Genomic DNA, 20028 nt, shown 5'->3' with positions numbered 1-20028 from the left:
CCTTTCCCCTTCACTACTTTCCAGCAGGTCAGCCCCCAACCTGTACTGGTACATGGGGTTGTTCTTCCCCAGATGCAAGACTCTACACTTGCCCTTGTTGAATTTCATCATATTTCTCCCCTCCCAACTCTCCAGCCTATCCAGGTCTTGCTGAATGGCAGGTTTCTGCATGCCAATAATCAGTATTAGGAATGACATTCATGAGAAACTTCCCTGGCTTTCCACGTGAATTATAAGAGGTTCAATGTACCATTCAGGTATACTCAAAGTAAAGACAGAAACAGAGCGGCTTGATCGCAAGAGCTCTGAATCTCCATGTTACTCACTCTTTTACATTAAAAAAAATTCCAGGCACAAATCCACAAAAATGCTACTTCTTTCCTCGGATCTTGCCAATTTCCTGAACAAAAATAGATTGCAGCACTCCCTGTAGAATTACCTTGTATAGCCTTTTATGTAGAATAATTTCAACAGATTATTTTCTTACTGCTTAAGACCTTGAAGAATGTTTAAATTGTTCAGATAATCTTAACACCTACGTATCTCAATACACATAATTTTTAGTGTCATCCATATTGGGCTTATCTAGTACTCTCTGCTTACATGCTGGTGTCCAGAACAGTGCCTGGAAGAGCAGAAATAAGACTCCATTAAAAAAACATAATAAACTTCACCAGATGAGATACAGAGGAATGAATGCTTGCCATAATGAAGGCATGCTCAGGGCAGGATGCTGTCTCAGTAGGCTTCAATTCTTGAGACTTCAGACTGCCCTGTAGCCAGCACAATTTGTAGAAGACTTAAAAAAAAATCTGGGTCTGTCAATTACACCATTTCCCATATAGTCAAAGGCAGCACTGGAGATAATTGTCTACAGCAACCCACAGAGACTGGTCATACCCTAAGCCATAGACACTGTAAAAGACATTAAAAAAGTAACAGTTCCAACACCTTTATAATAGTTGCATTATTTATTTTTAATTAGCATACAACTTAGTTCACAAGGCTGGTGTAACAATTTCAGACAATGGGTTTTTTTTTAAATTCCTGTAATCTTTTAATACTCTCTTTTAAAAAGTGAAAGATCAGACTAAACCCAACTACACGTTTTATGATCAGATAGCCTCAGTTTGTCAAATCAATGGAAAATACAAGCCACTAAATGCCACTGGGGAAGTCTTGCTCCTGACCCTCTCTGGAAATGGTTTCAGCTGTTCAATAAATGCTACAGACAAAGTTCAAAACTTACACTTTGAATTTAGAGCTGTGTTAAATTCAGTGGCCAAATGCTACAGCACACCTGCTATACTAGCACCAGGCATACAGTAAATCAATGTAGTCTTCAGCTGCTAAAATGTTTTTATACTGACAGACTTCAGATTTCTACTGCAAGATCATTTATTCCTCTGATTTATGCTGCCCCAGTTCAGTGAAAGATAGACACTGACTCATGATGGCATTTCTAATATGAAATACAGATCCTGAGTCTACTTTTATCTCATGTAATGAACAGGTGTCACAGAAATAAGGCTGAAAAGGCCTGGTCAAGATTCCCCATCTATGAGAGATCCTCGAGTAATTCTGAAAGATGATCCATAACTTTGTTCTGCTCAATGACTCTCTCTTTCATTCAATTCTTAAAAATAGCTAAGAGAGAATTGTTTACATGAAAGTTCCTGCAGAACATAAGTACATCTTAACAGCCACAGCATATTCAACAACAGAGCAGGAAAGCAGTTTTGAGCCCTCATGCTCTAGAATGCTCATTCCTGCCTTACTGCTGCCTCACACTCATGCAGATAGGGTAAAGAACTCATACAGCTACCCTGTGACCTAAACAGTGACAAAACTACCTTTTCTTCTTTTTTTGTTTTTTTTTTTTTTTTTTGTGAGTAGTTTATTTTTAGTCTACATCAGACCTCAAATGTCATTCACTGTGTGGCTTCATAAATGCAGAGAGGAGAAGAAACAATAGAGCTACACTAGCACCAGGAAAGGAGCTGGGATTCCTCCTTTTAGCTGCAGAGCTAATATTTATCAGCCTCAGATACAATTCATTTAGCAGTGCCTCCAAAACTGTTCTTTCTCCTCTTTCTCCTGTGTTTACATCTTTTTGGTTGGCAGAGCTCAAGAGTAAAGCATCACTCATTTCATCCCCTGCACATACTCCCCATCATCCTATATGTATGTATTTGCTTTCCACTTTGTGATTCTTACTTATACTAGTAAGAACAGTCAGTAATCACAGTATAGTTTGTGAACTTTTGTATTTATCACAGTTGCACAGTACTTCCATCATCCTGATTTCAAACAACCGTCTGAATTGCCTATATACATAAACTGTCTTTAGAGTTTATTTTGGCTTGCCAAAAATCAGTACTGTTACTTCAAAAGTGATAAAAACCATTAACATCTGCCTTTATGTAGCAAAGGATCAAAAAAGGATCCTCCAACAAAGCAAAAAGAGACTTTCAAACTTAGTAAAAATACATACATGCACACACACAGAGAGGCCCCTGTTACAATAAAGTAACAAAAATGTGCACAGACCAGACTTTTTTCACTTGTTTCAATTCACCAGATTGTCTAAGTATTAAAGGTATCTTAGCAAAGAAGAAATTACTACTGAGCAATTCAAAACAAGGCACTGAAGTACAAGAAAATCACACTGATACATTTATGGGAAGGAACTTCAGTCAATTATAGCAGCTTACACAAAGAGAAAGAGCAGGAGGATCCGGTAAGGAATAAAGTTGAGTGGTAGGGAAATAGCAAGAGAAAAAACTGTCAGGTGAATAAGAATTTAAAAAAGGATACATATTTTCCTGGAATTTTAAAAATTGTTTTTCAATATGCACAGAACTGAACGCAGCTGCAGCATAAAATGGAATACAAAAGAAACCTCAGTTCTGGAACAGGGCTATGCCATTCATCTCTATGTAATAGACTACTTTTCTGAATAAGCAGCTGTAAAATTGACTAAAACTAGAACATTTATTTTTAAATTAATAAGTGCCATACAATAAGACACGGTACACCTAGTAGAGACAAATAAAGACTAAGAAATAAGACATCACTAACAAAATCCTGTCTTGTGTACAGAATATAAACTATACAAATTGCTCTATCCACACGTTAAGCAAAAGCTTTAGAGATTAATTTTTTAACTTTTTCAGACAGACATTTGTAAGGTTGGAGCATTGTTCTTCATACCACATTCATGAACAGCTTGAGTGTGTAACTGCTCTGTACACATCCTACTCTCATGGACTGAAAGCAGTGCCTGGCAGTTTTGGCAGCTGATCTACAGCTAACCACGGGGAAAAAAAGTCCAACTAGATTTTCATAACCAGCCATTAACATTAGTGATGTTTTTTTGTTCCTCAGTGTTGTATATCGCTAAACTGCAGGAGAAAGAGCACAAATATTAAATTCACAAATTACACATTCAAAATGCTAACATATCGTGAGCACATATTAACACAAATATATATTATAGAAGCTACAATAAATCCCCAGTGTTTAAAGGAAAATAAGACCTTTGTGTCTCTTTCTTCAAAGAACCACTCTACATGTGGAGAGCTTCTGAATTTAAACTCCACAATACAGTAGATACTGTTATCACTTTAAAGCCGTACATACAGCATGAATGAGTTTGGCAGAAATACTACAAGTAAAACAATTTATTCTGAATTTGACTTTTGTACTGTACTGTGCTTGGAAATTTACTAGTATATTTTTGTCTGGTACTCTTATGTAGGAAGTTAACTACATCTCAAACTGCCTGTCAACAAAAGCTGGATTTTGACTCCTAGACCTACATGGTTGTAAAGTAAATCTGTAACCCAGAAAGACAACCAAAGGATTTAGAGCTCTCTGTACACCCAGTCCCATAGTGCACAGATCTACAACACTGAAGAGAGCCATCTAAGGCATTAAAATGAAATGTAAGTTTAGAAACTGGCATTTTCCCTGAGTGAAAAACAGTAATAAAATAACAAAATACATTCAACATGATATGAAATTCTGTCAAATCCTGTGCTTAAACATAGTGTTGTTCACTACAGTACATCTCTCCCTGTTCTTCTACAGGAACAGAACTCTAGAATTTCATATACATGAGCACTTCAACATGGCAATGTAACACATTCAAGTGCAAGCCCCTAGGCCTGACTGAAGTGTGATTTTGAATAAGCAAAATCTAAAACTTAAGGTCTGGGCAAAAGAAACTGTTGTTTTGTTGGGTTTTTTTCTTTGTTTGGTTGTTTGGTTTTTGTTTGAGGGTTTTTTAATTATGGTCTGGCAGAGAGCCACAATGGAATTGAACTGCCCTCAGCTAGAAAAATCACACTGTGGCAAGGCTACTTAGTTCCTTCATGAAACTACATCATGGTCTGAAAATTAAAACTAGCAGTTTGAAAACGTATTTTATCTTCTTTTGCCAGTTCAGCATTTCATTAGTCCAGAGGAAAATTTGCACATTCCATCTGCAGCAGAAACAAAAAAAAAGCCCAGGGAAGTACAAATGAAATATAACTGTTGCCTTTTAATTTACTATCCAAGTACACTGGCTTTGAAGGAAAAATGGAAAACACCATTTGCAAGATTCTTGCTTAAGTGACAATCTTCATTAACCTTCCTTCTGCAAGTAATAGAGGAGCCGACAAGGAGAGGTGCCATGCTTGACGCTGTGCTCACCAACAGGGAAGGGTTTGTTGAGAATGTGGTGCTCCAGGGCAGCCTTGGATGCAGCAATCACGAGATGGTCGAATTTGAGATCCCCAGGACAGTGAGGAGAGCGTGCAGCAAGCTCACTGCCCTGCACTTCAAAAGAGCAGACTTTGGCCTCTTCAGGAGCCTGCTTAGTAAGGTTCCATGGGATATAGCCCTGGAGGGCAGGGGGGCCCAAGACTGTTGGTTGATATTCAAGGATCACCTGCTACAAGCTCAGGAGTGCTGCATCCCATCTAGAAGGAAGTGCGGCAGAAGGGCCAGGAGACCTCCTTGGATGGGTAAGGAGCTGCTGAGGAAAATTCAAAGGAAAAAAGAGGCTTATAAAAGGTGGAAGCAAGGACAGGCGGCCTGTCCTTGTACTGGCAGTGTGTGCTCGCAGCCCAGAAAGCCAACCATATCCTGGGGTGCATCAAAAGGAGCATGACCAGCAGGTTAAAGGAGGTGATCCTGCCCCTCCACTCTGCTCTTGTGAGACCTCACCTGGAGTACTGTGTGCAGTTCTGGTGTCCTCAACATAAAAAGGACATGGAACTGTTGGAACAATTCCAGAGGAGGGCCACGAGGATGATCAGGGGACTGGAGCACCTCCCGTATGAAGATAGGCTGAGGAAGTTGGGGCTGTTCAGCCTGGAGAAGAGAAGGCTGCATGGAGACCTCAGAGCAGCCTTCCAGTACCTGAAGGGAAGGTACTGGAGAAAAAAGCAAAGGTATCCTTTGAATTCTGCCACAAGAAAACAAATGGGGAAAGTACCTCCTCAGGAAGTTCCTATGTGCCCACCCACCAAACCTCTTAATCCCGAAATGCCTACCCCAATTGCAAAGCCTACTTCTACCTGTGAATCCTCTGCCTGGCCACTGAAAGCATTCCCGTGATACAATTCCCTTCCTTCACTGCTGACTAGAACAAGACTAGAGAAAGCAAAATCATGGAAGGAAGAAGGGGGGCAAATACACAGTTAAAGAACCCAAGGCTATTTTGAAGTTCAGATCAAATGAGGTCCCGTCAAAATCACTGAAGTTAGGAGATTCTGGAACAACATAAACTTCCAAGCAGAAAACACCCCAAAAAACTGAAACACAACTTCTTCAAGAAGCTAATGGGGGCGGGGGGGGAGAGCAATCCTTCCTGAATCAGCGCTTTTTTTTTTCGTTTTCTAAATGTCACCTTATCCAAAATGAATTTATTCCTTTTACTTTTCATCAGTGGTCTGAGAATTTAACTTCACAGCTCTGTCACTGCCTACTTCTGCAGCAGTACTTTTCTTATTAGAGGTGGTGAGTCCAACTAAAATTTAAGAGACATGGGGTACATAACCAAAAGAGAGATCACTGAAGATAACATTTAAAAGACCAAAAAGACTTCTGGTTGACTTGGGTCTTTTTCTTGGTAGTGAACACCTAACCACTGGCTATAGCCAGTGCTGTCTTTTGTCTATGAATGTGCTAATTAAGCAGAATTTTGCTTATATCAACTTTTTGTCCCCGGGTTCAGCTGTAACAGATTTTTCTCCTTCTTAGTAGTTGGTGCAGTTCTGTGTTTTCAACTTCAGCCTGAGAACAGTGCTGATAACACTGATGTTTTTAGTTGTTGCTAAGTAATGCTTATTATTACTATTGGTGGTAGCAGTAGTGGGTCTGTGTTATACCTTAGTTACTGGACTGTTCTTATCTCAACACATGGGATTTACATTCTTTCCATTCTCCTTCCCATGCCTCTGGGTGGGGGTGTGGTGTGGTGTGGGAGAAGAAGAGGGAGGAGCGAGCGAGCGGCTGTGTAGTTCTGAGTTACCGGCTGGGCTTAAACCATGACACCCACAATGCCACTTCACTGATTCTCATTAACTTGATTTTCTTCCTTTTGTCCTACAGCTCTATTATAGCTTGTATTAGGAGAAAATGCTCCCTTTGATTAGTCTGAGTCTTTCTGCTTGGTGCAAAGGCGCATGCGGAATCCCAACAGATACATTATCACAATACATCCCAGAACAGGGATCACATACAGGTAGGTGGTGTTATTAAATGATAAATGCTGTCAACATGTTTAAACATAGACTCCGAAAAGCACATACATAATTACAGTTATCAGTAGTCTGAGTAAGCAACTCAGATTTTTAGGCTTAGGGATTTTTCAGTAGGCTTTGTTGAGTAGTCCTGTTTTCTAATGGCTGTCTAAAAGCAACCAGAAAAGCAGACGAACACACAGAGCAACACCCATGCATGCACTAAGCTGCAACAGCACCAATGGCACTGTTCTTACTACAAGCATTCTTCTCCATCTGGGACAGAATTTGCTGTTTAAATTCTATTCACCTGGCCTACTGGACATCTGTCAAAACTGTGTCAGTACTGACAATGGTTACTACTGAGTGAGGGGTGAAAGACTGAACACAGAAGTACAAATGGATCCCCTCAGACATATATACACATATACACAATTTTTTTTTTCCCATTTCTTACTATAGTTAATTAAATGTCAAAACCAATAAATAGTTAAGAACATGCTGGTTCTGAAAAAAATTGTGTCATACAATATAGAAATTCTAGGGAATTTTGTCAACTAATCAACCAACGAGCCATTGAGCAAGGAAGAGGTAAATTCACATTTCCGAAACTCCAGTGTTCCTTCCTTTACTTTTCTATAGGGTTTTGATACTATCCTACATGAGAGATGTGGCAAGTTGGTATTACTTGACAATACGGAACATGATGCATCAACCAGCGAAGCCTGATGTCTAGATATAAGCCTAAGATATTCATTAAAATGACACTGCAGGTCAAAATACTATGCAGTGTTTGAAAATTATAGCAGATAGGTCACAGAATATAGTTATGTAGTTTCATTGTATAGTTAGGAAAGTTTGTTGCATGTAAGTTACACAGTTGCACTGTAAAGTTAGGAAATTCATTCTGAAAGACTATTCTTTCTTTCATGCAGACAGATTCACAGATTCACAGAATAGTTTGGCTTGGAAGGGACCTTTAAAGGTCATTAAGTCCAACCTCCAATCACATTTAAACTAAACTGCTGTTTGCAAAGACATTTTTGTACATCTTCATGGAAGTTCTGATATAAACACAGCCCCTCAAAGTAACTTCTAAGTAGCCCTAACATAGAATCATAGAATCATAGAACAGTTAGGGTTGGAAAGGACCTCAAGATCATCTAGTTCCAACCCCCCTGCCATGGGCAGGGACAACTCACACTAAACCATTCCACACAAGGCTTCATCCAACCTGGCCTTGAACACCGCCAGGGACGGAGCACTCACAACCTTCCTGGGCAACCGATTCCAGTGTCTCACCACCCTAACATGAAAGAATTTCCTCCTTATATCCAATCTAATCTTCCCCTGTTTAAGTTTTAACCCGTTACCCCTTGTCCTGTCACTACAGTCAAAGCAAGGATCTCAAATTAGTAAGACTCACTTCAAAGATCTTCCACAAAAAATACCTATGATACTTCTTTGTGTGGAAAAAAACCCAAACCACCACCAAAAAACCCCCAACAAACCCCCCAATAAAAAATAACTACTTTCCCATAGCACTCCAAAGTATAGCATGATGCATCTTATAACAGCTCCAGGATACACGAGTTGATTTTTCCAGCTCTGCAACACAATGCCTACTCCCCATCAAAATGAGAGCCAAAAACTTTCCCAGATGAAATACTTTATAGGGAAAACCCTCCCTTCCTCTCTCTGAGTCACTGCTGGTATTCCACTATCTGACTCCATCTATCTGATTCTATAAAGCCATTACCCAATCACACCTCAAAATCACAAGCACTGTAGAAAGCTTAGCAGACTACCTAAGCTTTTCCACACTACCTAACTGATGGAGCTGCAGATACACCCTTCTGAAACCGGATGAGTTATAGGAAAACTAAACACAGGCTTAAAAGCTGACTAAACATATGAAGCCATACGACAAGTCAGGCCCAAATGGTTTCCTGTTCTGTGTTTTTCATGTGCCCTTCAAAATATTTACCAAAACATTTTAACTTGGTTTTATTAAATATATGGTGTACAAGCAGAAGCCTGAAGGATTTTATTGGGTGGGGAGAGACAACTGTTTTGTTATATACTTTGTAGGAGAAATTTCAGACACAGAATTTAGTTTTGTAGACATCTCCACAGGTTTCAGTGTCTGAAACATATTCTTAAGGAAACATGTTCTCAAGTGTTAAGAACATGTTCTTTTTTCCTGATATACTAACAAAGACTTGAAGTATACTGTACCTCTTAATAATTTAGAGCATGCTGAATGATAATTTTTAGCATTTTGTATTTTATTTAACATAAGTAACATACATTTGCTTTGGAAGTTAAAATAAAAAAAGAACTAATTTAGGTTGGCAAATAAAATATTAACATCCACATACCAAAATATTATTTTCAGTACATCTTTGAAACATATTGGCTAAGGCGCTATTTGATGAAATCCTGATACTGCTGACATCAAGTGGTAATCACTGCATTGCTTTGATGTAGCCTGTATTCTGCCTATTTGGTTGAAGTGTCATTTGTACCACGACACTAAGCAGCAAGGTATTCTAATATTAAAACTTACTTTTTAAAGTGACAAAACACTGTGAATACATTAGCACTTTAAATCTCAAACTTTTCCCAACATGATTTTTCATGCTGTAATGTCTATAGATGGCTGTACTAAACACATACTGTTTTGAAAATTAAAGGAATATGTGTGAAAAACCTAAACAAATGAAAAATAAAAATCCAGTGACCTTTATAAGAGACTAGTTTTCCATTACTCACCAACTGACATCCTTCCAGGGACTTCACCAGCTGAGCATTTTGACAAGAGAGAATGGAACCAGCCAAGTTCAGCATTACACACACTGCAGACAGCAGCATGAAAAAGGTTATCTGGAAAAAGAAAAACCCAACAAAAAACCAAACAGCCTATTATTATTCACTGCAAGAGGCAAACAAGAAAAGCTGTAATTTAGACATATAAGAACTTTCAACCTGTCATATAATGACAGGCTGGACGTACATGGATGGTGAAATTTTACACTTTTTAAAGAAGAAGGAGTATTTAATCTGACAACACCCACAATCTCACACTGTAAGAGAAAGCTAAATCAAAACTAGACTTTACTATCATCTATTTCCCTCCAGCCATTTTAAAATCATCCATTTATCTCACGCTTCTGTGGCACACTCTTAAAATTTAATGGTTTTTATGAATGAGGATTATTAAGTAGTAAGACTTGAAAAAAGTATTTTTATAATCAAAAGTAATCTTAAAAATTTAAAACCCTTCTGATGAGGATTTCAGTATCTTAACCAGAAAAGTATTTGTGAGTATCACATACTGTGAATTTGTACAAGTTGGGAAAAAGGGTGAAGAAAATTCTGGATATATATAACTACCTAGTTTTTGAACAACAATTACAATTTTAACAGCATCCTCTATATCAACTACCTATTGTGTTAATTACTCGTTTGGCCTCTTTTCAAATTATGTTAAAACAGTCATTAACTTGACTGCATCAGCTTAAATACCATTTTACTGCTTTAACTGTAAAAAACCCAACCCAGTGGGGGCAGACAGAAAGCTCAGTATGTAGGGAACTCAGTATATAGGGAAATAGAAAGGCAATAGCAGTTCAGAGACCAAGAATAAACATGTGCTTAATATCCGGCCACCTTAAATATTTATTGTTCATGTTCCCATAACAGTCATAACAACTCCTATTGAGTGATCTGAAATTCATAAGAAATCCTTTTGCATCTTTTTTTCTATATGAATGCCCAAAGTTTATAATCTTTCACTCTTCTCTTGTTATCTTTTGTCAATGCTTGTGTCATGACTAATTTTGGCAATGGTTGTATTTTTTTTAGTGTTTTTCAAATGAAAACCGAGAACTTGAATAGTTCCCTCTTCACCAACTTGACTGAATAATTCATGACTGATACATGTAAGGGTTAAATTTTATCTCCAGTGCATACTTTGAAAGAAAACAATATTTCAACTATTTTTACAATATAACACCCCTATATTGTTCGTATGAAAAAGAACTCATGACAAATCTGTGTCTAAGTCAAAGCTTCCGGGAAAAAAAAAAGGCATACTGCTACCATATAATAATGGACAACTAGATAATATCTCTGTCTGTATCCTGTCACATATGCAGAGAAACAGGGATAATCTAAGTAGTATAAAATCTGCACTAATTGATACCTTGCAGAACCAATATTTATATAACCCCTCATTATTATTTCTTTTGTATTTTTAAACATTGTAACCCATGAGCTTTATGCACTTATTTTTGCCAATACAGGCAAAAATTAATATACTTGGTAGAGTGACAGTTGTTAAAACACAGATTTCTAACATATGAAACATGTTTTTTACATACTTGTTCCAGCCCTTTAACTGCAAATTCATTTAAACAGTTAATGGAACTTTCACCAAAAGAGGAAATTGAGTTCTTTTTATTTACTTGTTTTGCTACTTATTTTTTATATTGCCAGAATTTCAATTGGTCACCTTCTCTTGCAAATTTTCCTGAAATAAATTCATGTTATTGGTTGTATCATATTCCTTATATGAACCATAGACATAAAAATTCACATTTTTAAAGAAGTCCTGATTGCCTTACAGAAAGGAGTAGCCAGGTGTGCAAACAGACGTGAAAATCTGTTTGATTCAAAAAAAGGCAAACATCAGACACCATTTCTTTGACAAGTACAGTTTTCATATGAAACTTCAGCATTTCAAAACCCACCGAAGTAACAAAAGGCAAACATCCTCTAACTTGATGTTTACTGACTTGGGTAGGCTCACAGGAAACGAAAAATACATGCTGCAATGCTAAGGCTGATGAAATCCAGTCCTTTGCTGACATGTAATCAGAACTAATCAGAATTGTGTATAATCTCAACAACAAATCCCCTTTATAGTTCTGCTACAACACTGAATAGTAGTTAATTCTTCATGGTTAAAACATTTGTTAAGTTGTCCCCTCATTAATCCTGGTAGAACCAATGCAGCACTTGTTGCTCAAAGATCCTTCCTCAGCTCATGAAGTTCTACAAAGTTCTGAAAGCTCATAGAAAATACAGTCCCCTATGCTGAAGGAACACCTACTGTATCGAGTTTACTCCAAATGCCTTTCTTTAGTGACACACCTTAAGGAAAAGACAGATCCCAAACAGATTTGGAAGCCATGACAAGCACTTTTTTGGAAAACTGAACAAACACCACCCTACTGCACACCCGCTGTAATCTCTACATTATTCACCAAAGGACAGAAGTTGTGTTACAAATATTAGTTGCCAGCTTCAGATTCTTCCAAGCATCACAGCTGACATGATTTACAACCTATGCTAGGTTTATCTGTCTTTACAGTACTTTCACCATATCAGCACTCATTAATGATGAAACCTTTATTGGTATTTCCAAAATAACATCTTCCTCTTGTCACATGCAAACACAAGAGAGAAGAATCCAGCACTCTGTCAAAATCATCTAACATGCTCTTACAATTTCTGCTCTTCTCTTTGAGTCTAAGTCTCACATTCTGTATAGAAACTGCATTTAAAAGTGACAGCCACCAGTGACATGGTCAAGTATCAAACACTGAAGCTCTCTTTCACACTTGTATTCCTTGTTTTGCTATTTTAGGCCTCACTCCTCAGTGTTCCAGGCAAGACATTACCTCAACCAGACATGCAGTTAGAAGGGAAAACTCAGGTCCTATGCAAGCCTTTTGCAACTACATTGGCTCTTGCAGAGCACAAAAAGCCTCATAAAAGTAATTTAATAACTTCAGTATCTTTCCTTAATGCTTCTCAGCTAAATACCAAAACCACTTTTCACTGATTGAATAGGACATACCAGTTACAGTGTTCTCGCAGTTTTTGAGTTCATGACCATACCGGAAGCCACAATAGAGAAAAGGAGGCATAAAAATATCAATTACCAAACACAGGCATAAAAAAAATTGGTTCAGTGACTTAATGTTTTTATCACAGTTGGTCTTTTCTAAGATTGGCACAGGTACAGTAGTAAAAATAAACATCTGCAGCCCTCTGTCATTGTGGATTATAATGGAGATCCAACACCACATTATGAAACACTGTAGATGAAGTTAGATACACATTATCCATGAAATGAAGTCTATCTAATTTCCACATTAAACTTTTCTTCTAAAAGTGAGCTACTGATATTTGCTCCAAGAGCTCAGTGAGATACACCTGCAGGAGCAGCATGAAACTATTAGTAAAAAGTGTAAAATGCGGTTAAGCAAATGTTAAGGGCAGGAGCTTACACTGAAGAATGCACAAAATAAGTGTCAGACACTGAAGGGCTATGACACCTTAATCCCGCTTTAAAGCTACAGTCTTACATTCTTTACCTCTCTAGCTATGACACACAAACAAGATAAAATATTCCCAGAATTAAGGACTATGCATTAATATCACTAAGCTCCAAAAGCTTTAGATCCACCAAGAATGAGTATATAAACAAATGTGAAGCCAATCGATTTATTACTACATGGAGTTAGCATTAATTAATTGGAGAAGTCAAAGCTGATCTTCTGCACAAAAAAATAGTGAGACTTCCTACTTTAATTGTTACCATACTCCTAAAATAATTCTACAAAATTAATTAGCTCTGCTCTGAGGCAATGATTTAAAATGATATAACTCACAGTTGGAGATGTCATCTTGCATCTGAAATAATAAATTCATAATCACTTAATCCTCTTCATGACCTTAGTCTGCTTCTTTCATTTCATTTTTTAAGCAATTTTGAGGTTCAGGTTACATTAAGAAGTTTCTCCTGACCTTCTCCTAACTTCTGTCTTTTAAGAATAAAACCATTTAAAGAGCAAGCCTTCACAGCAGGTCTCCACCAGAAAAAGTTCTCCAATGCAAGGGGAGGCTGAGACCAGAGCCTAGCAGATAATCTTTTGAGTACTCCTGAAAGACAGGGAAGAAGAACATTTGATTGTAGGGATAGATTGCAACAGCACGCAACCCTACCAGTTTCTATTTAATAAACTATTATATTGTTTCTTTGCAGAAGCCTCAACTTCTATGATCATATGATTCTGTGAATCTCTCAGATTTCACCTGAAATAAAACACTATGCTACTTGATCATCACCGTAAAAAGTTAAAAAGTTTGAGCTAAGACTACAAATTTCAAAACCAGCATCCTCTACCCAATTTATTAAAAGAAAATTGGCGAATTTTAAATCTACATAATGGAATTTGAATTTCTATAGTTGAGTTTAATACAGCTAGAGCTGGACTTTAAGACACCTACCACAGCACCATAACCACCTGTAGTGGAAAAGATAAGGAACAACCCTATCTTTCCTTTTACTCTGCCTATTCAGGAACCAAAGCCTCGGTGAAAGTTTAAGGACCAGGTCACACTAACAGATTCTCCAGGTTCTGTCAGACTCTTTCCCAGTTACAGTTTCTGGATTTATTTAATTATGGCTTTACACATACATCTGGACTATCAGTAAAAAATGAGAATGTGAACACAAACCCTCTTTTTTTCAGTGGTTTGAAATTTGATGAAAAATCCTCTTCAAAAAGGTATATGTTATGTTTACCATTTGTATTTTGCTCAGTAAGAGGAAACCAGATTTATGCTATTGTTTTCTTACCAAACATTTAGAGTTCCTATTTGTCCTTATAAGTAATAAGCAAAAATCATGCATATATGAGACTGAATAATTAAAAGTAAACTTACTGACCAAGAATTAGTTGTGATTTTGTCTTTAGCTAAACTACGATGTTACTTAGTTTCAACAATACCCTGGGAAATTCACTACGATTTTGTTCAGTCTTATGATTATACTTACACATTTGATGCAGGTATCTTTCCCTGCTGCGCAGGAAGAGTCATACTTCCCAAAACTTTGGAGAAGAGTCAAATATACAATTCAGCAAATTTCTCACCCTATTAGCTTTTATTCCTTCAAAAAGCTGGCAGAATGCAGCAGTGTAAAAAAAGGCTGCACTAGCTCTGTGCTATGGCAGAAGATCTGGGGCAGAGCCACATGAAGGTCCCCTTTACACTCCCTCACAGGCAAGAAAAATCTAGTTTAATTTGCATTACTGAAATTTTCAAATAGAATGGTGCTAGCTTAAAGCAGAAATGATGCTCGGAGCAACAGCACTGAACATCATCCTTCAAAAGAATAATAACCAACTGCAAGATTCTTCTGTTGCTGGTTTTTTTCTTCAGATACGAATTTTAGTAGTAAGAGCTTTTACTGAAATAATACAGTCCAAAACAAAAATAAGAGAGCCAAATATCTTTTGAAAATTTCCTCCTTTTACAAAGTGGAGAAACAACTGTTTTGAGGCACAGAACACAGGAAATTATCCACCATAATGCAGCTTATGCTGGTGTTGAATAGCAAAACAAGAATTTTCGTATCGATCAAGCAAAAGTTGAATAATATGCCTTCAAAATCTAATCAGATTGCCAGTCACCAATATTTATGAAGACTATCTTTCCACCAAGTAAAACAAATGCACTGGCTTATTTCATTCCCCCAGCAGCAACAGTAAAGAAGACAGAAAAGATGCCAGATCATACACAGTCCTGCTCTTCACTCTGCCCACAATATGTCCATACTTAACAGCTGCTTGATATCCTCCCCTTTTGTGTTAACTTGTAAGTATAAAAAGGATCATAAATCATTAAGATTACTTCAGTGAAAGAAAAAAAAAAATATCATCAACCTACTCACATTTCTTTGAATAATATACCTATATACATATTCCACAGATTTATGCTCTTATGCTTATATTTTTCTGAAGTATTGCAAATGCTTTGAAGTGATTCCATTGTGGTTTGTTCATAGGCAAAATTAAAGCTTACTCTCTAAAGAAAGTTTCATGTCTGAGGTAGGTATGTTGCCTTTTGAGATAAAGAAATTAAGCATATTGGGTTATTTCATACATGGGTGATGTCTAGAGACTTCTTTGCTAGGTCAAGTATCTGTACAGGTCTTCATTCTGACTGATCAAGCCATCTAACAAAGCATAAACAAAAGACATGCAGGATTGTGGAAGACTTTTTTATGTGTTCTTCAGCAGAATGAACGTGTCTTAAAGTTGAATTAGTTTTGAAACAAAAACTAGGGGATACTTGTCTTTAAGTCATTTCTGTGCCCTTAGGAAAAGGGAACCACACACGGGGTATTCAGGATAACCTCTGCTTCTGCATTATTTGAATGATACCAAAAAAGAGCACCTCCCATGAGATACTACAGAAATACTACATTCTGGGACTCTAACAAGGAGGCAATTATCAGACTCTGGCCTAATGCTCTCAATACAACTGTAGCGAACATTATGCACTCCTCTGTAAATTCTCTTTTGTCATGACCTCTCCGGCAAATAATGATTACTAGAAAGGACTATCCCAATCAAAAGAAAAATGGTTAATTATAATGAATGCTCTGATAAATGCCAGTTATTTCTACCATATCAACCTGATGCAAAGTATAACTGCAGGATGGGTGTTAACAAAAGAAAGCAAACTGAAATTTGGCAAGGGATTCTATGATACTATGAATTATCCCACTTAAATATTTCAGAGATTGGTTTTAACTGAATTACATACTTCTGAAAACAGTTTAATAACAAACATGCAGAGCATATCAAGACTGAGTTTTTATCATTGAACCCCAACATGCACATTTAAGAAGAGACCTCACCACAGACAGATGCACAGAATGAAGTCAGCTCTCACCATGCCTTCACAAGGGACAGCTGTAAGAAAGGTCCTTCCATATCAAAAGAAAAAAAATATTATTTAAGCCCTAACCTAAGGTTACAGTATCTTTCTCCTATAAAGAAGGTTATTTATAACCCTATCTTTAGTAAAATTTGTAAACGTGCCTCTAAAAATAAACAGTACCAGGAAAGAGGCCTGCATATACTGAAAACATTTGAAAATACAGTACAGTTATCGCTTATTTCTCCAATTCTGACCACTGCTACTCCTTTTTCACATTTCTGACACAATGTTATTTTTGACAACTGATTAAAAATATTTAAAGTGTAATTTGGAAAACATATTCACTGAACTATACTAAAAATAAGGAAAGAGCTTTTGAAATCATCACTTTCTAGTCACCACTTTCTGCAACATCCCCAACCTTCTTAAGAGGATACAAGTCCAAGAATGCATGTGTATTTAATGAATACTATGAATATATGTGAATAATTGTGCATTAACTGGCCTTTCTTTTTATTCCATATTTGCACAAAGACTATACTATGTTCATTCTTTCAAGCAAGAAATCAAGAAAGTCCAGACTACAAAAGAATGGAGGCAGAAGGTGAATACATACATAGAACTCTTCCTGAAGTCTGAACTACTGTTAAGTAACTCTGGTTTCTTCTCCATGTTATTAATATTCTCTATCTGGATAGTTCTAAATACTATCCTCCTTTTACCAGAAATTACCATGAGATGATCAACAGAGCCCTCCAAGTGAAATCAATCACAGAACAATTCCACCAACAGAAGCCTAACCCCCACAACTCTCTGTAGAGACTGTGCTAGATAAAAACCTGAACGGCATTTCAAATGACAATTTTCTTTTGGTATTAAGGATGAAGCCAGTAAAAATCCTGCTACACACTACGACCCAGCACAGTTAACACTGCACACTGCACACACAGTGGGCTCGTAGCAGGACTTGACATACTACAAAATTAACTGATGCCGACAAAGTGAGGATCACCTCTAATTCTTTCAGGTAGATATAAAACAGTTAGTGTGCACTTTCAAAGTGACACCTCACACTAAACCGTGTCACCCAAGAAAAATATGATTAATATAAAATAAAAAAAAACCCAACCTTTTAAAAATTAGCATCTTTTCTTCCTTAGTTCCATTACAAAGGTAACTGTTACAGTTTATGTTGCAAGAAAAACTGGCTTTAAAAGCATACCCGTTCACTATAGTAGAATGCCTGGACAGCTCTATCGCAAATCCTTGGCCAATGGTAGGTCCTACCATGAACAAAAACCAGCTCTTCAACTAAGTTAAAAATAAGCATAAACTAGACAAATTTAGACTAAGATATGGAATTTCATTAAGATTTATTAATGATTGGAATAATGTATCTATGAGCATGAAGGAGTGCTCACCACAAAGACAACAACAGGGAACACTTCTTCAATATTTGTAAGCATGTTTTCGACTATATGTCGCAACCCCAAAGGAAATTTTGCAGGTTCACAATCAAGGTTGCTTGGGCTGTTGTTTTAAGAGGACACAGTACATGATTTTATTGATCCTTTCTGCTCTTCTATTTTACTCAGCTATAAAGTATACAGTGTAAAAATATTGGAAGATAGAACTCAAACTTCATTTAATAACAGATTATAGAATACCTAACTCACATAATTTTAAAATGAAACCATTTAAAAAACTTACTACACAGAAATGGCAATCAAACCAATACTGTTAATGGTTTGCAAGTGCATGAGAAACAACAAAATTCAACTTCCCATTATTTGCCTCACAACGGCGATTCTTTTGCTTCATGATACAGTTATATCTCTTTCAAAATTACTTCTCAACACTTGCCAAAAAGGTGGAACTGACGGCCATACAGATTATACCCTCGTGTGATCACAGTAAAGAACTGCAACACAACAGCGAGTTTAGCACTGTCATATGTTTTTGTTATTTCTGTAATGCTATATTACAGCAGTGTCAGCTTACCATTTATTTTAATATTTTTAGGGAACTATAACAGGGAGCCTGATTTAGTAAGAAAGCCCTCATGCTCCCAGCTCAGAAATATTAAGTAGAAATTCTCAAAACTAGATACTTCAGCATCAATTCTGCTATCTTGATGCTAGTTAACAGTCAGACACACCTTGCTGAAGTGTGTTAAAAGGAATTTTAACAAAGTAATTTTAAGAAGCTTGGTAACCAAAGGATTTTTCCCCTGAAAAGTCCTTGAGCTGTAATTTGAGAATGAAGCGCTGGGTAGCTTTCAGTCCTACTTGAAAATGAAAAGCTGAGTCCAAACAGATACTTTTATTATTTGCTTTGCTGGTTATATTGTCTCCCTGCCATTCTAAACTTCTAGATCTAGATCTGCAGTAATTAATTTTCATACCTAAAATAAACTTTTCATCCTGTTTCAAACCTTTTCATGCCCTAACAGTATTCCATTCTCTTTGAACACATGAGCCAGATTTAAAACTTGTAACTACCTCGGCCGTATCAGTTTAATTTTCCTTCCAACATATTCTGTGAGGACATAAAAATTACCTAATAAAATACTATTTCTCAAAAATGTTCCACGACAATAGCAGAACATGGTTAGATTAGGAAAGAAGACATTTTTCTATACCAGTTTTGTATATAAAAAATACATATTTAAACAAAACAGCCAGCTAAATAAGTAAAACAGAAACATACTGATTAAAAAAAAAAAAAGGACAAGTAACTTCATAACTTTAAAACAAATCTACATAAAGACTGAATTTAGACTTCCATAGCAACTGCATTAATAGTGTCATCCATATATGCAATATTTACTTTTTACAAGTGTCACATTGCTGGAAGGGTTCACCTCCATGGAAGTGTTGGTGGAAAGTTATTCCATATAAATTAACCTTCCACAACATCTGCAGCAGAACACCCTGAGGAAATAAAAGCTCATGTTTTCCTGCTGACAAGGACGGGCATCAGAAGGCTATGCAAGCAGCCCCTCCTGGCAGTAGCACAATTAGAGAAGCAGGCTGTAAAGGCTGTAAAGATACACAGGTATTTTGCATCTCTCTCAAAATAGTAATAGCAGTTAACTACTTACGTGCAATTACTCTTATTAATGATCAATTATGTGGTTTCTCTGAAAGCTGTAACACCAGAATACTTTCATCATTAGGGAAGAAGGCTTCTGTCAGCTAAGCAAGGTTAGCAAGCCATGACTGCTAAATTATGCCAACAGTACATGAGGACTTTCAGTATCAGTTTGTGAGGTAAGGCTTCAATGCAGACAGTCATTTTCTCCAGTTCAATTTTAATGTAACCTCATTATAGTTTGGCTGGTTAAAGAAAAACTGCACATGCAGTGTGCAGGGAGCTCAAGGCTCTGGAACATTCACAGAAGGCATTTTTCATTGCTTACTGTCTTTGAACAGGAAAGACATCCTTTCTCCCTCCCTCCTCCCCTTTTGAAGGTGGCTCTGATCACTTACAGCACTGCCTTGAGGACTATGACTGTATCAAGCTTAAAACCTAGCCAGTTCAGAATATG

General features: G+C 37.0%; 1 protein-coding gene across 3 annotated transcripts in view; it reads right to left on the bottom strand.

The window, feature by feature from the left end:
* Positions 1–20028, bottom strand: part of ENTREP2 (endosomal transmembrane epsin interactor 2) — a 109252-nt gene that overhangs the window by 34518 nt on the left and 54706 nt on the right. For all 3 annotated transcript variants that reach the window (XM_065688198.1, XM_065688197.1, XM_065688199.1), the window contains exon 3: positions 9510–9620. In XM_065688198.1, coding sequence (XP_065544270.1) covers positions 9510–9620 — 111 coding nt within the window. The remainder of the gene's footprint in view (positions 1–9509; positions 9621–20028) is intronic.

This window comes from Lathamus discolor, chromosome 8 (genome assembly GCF_037157495.1).
Source record: "Lathamus discolor isolate bLatDis1 chromosome 8, bLatDis1.hap1, whole genome shotgun sequence".
Taxonomy (NCBI): Eukaryota; Metazoa; Chordata; class Aves; order Psittaciformes; family Psittacidae; genus Lathamus; species Lathamus discolor.
Note: the sequence above shows the minus strand (reverse complement) of the source record. Positions and strands in the feature narration are given on the sequence as shown.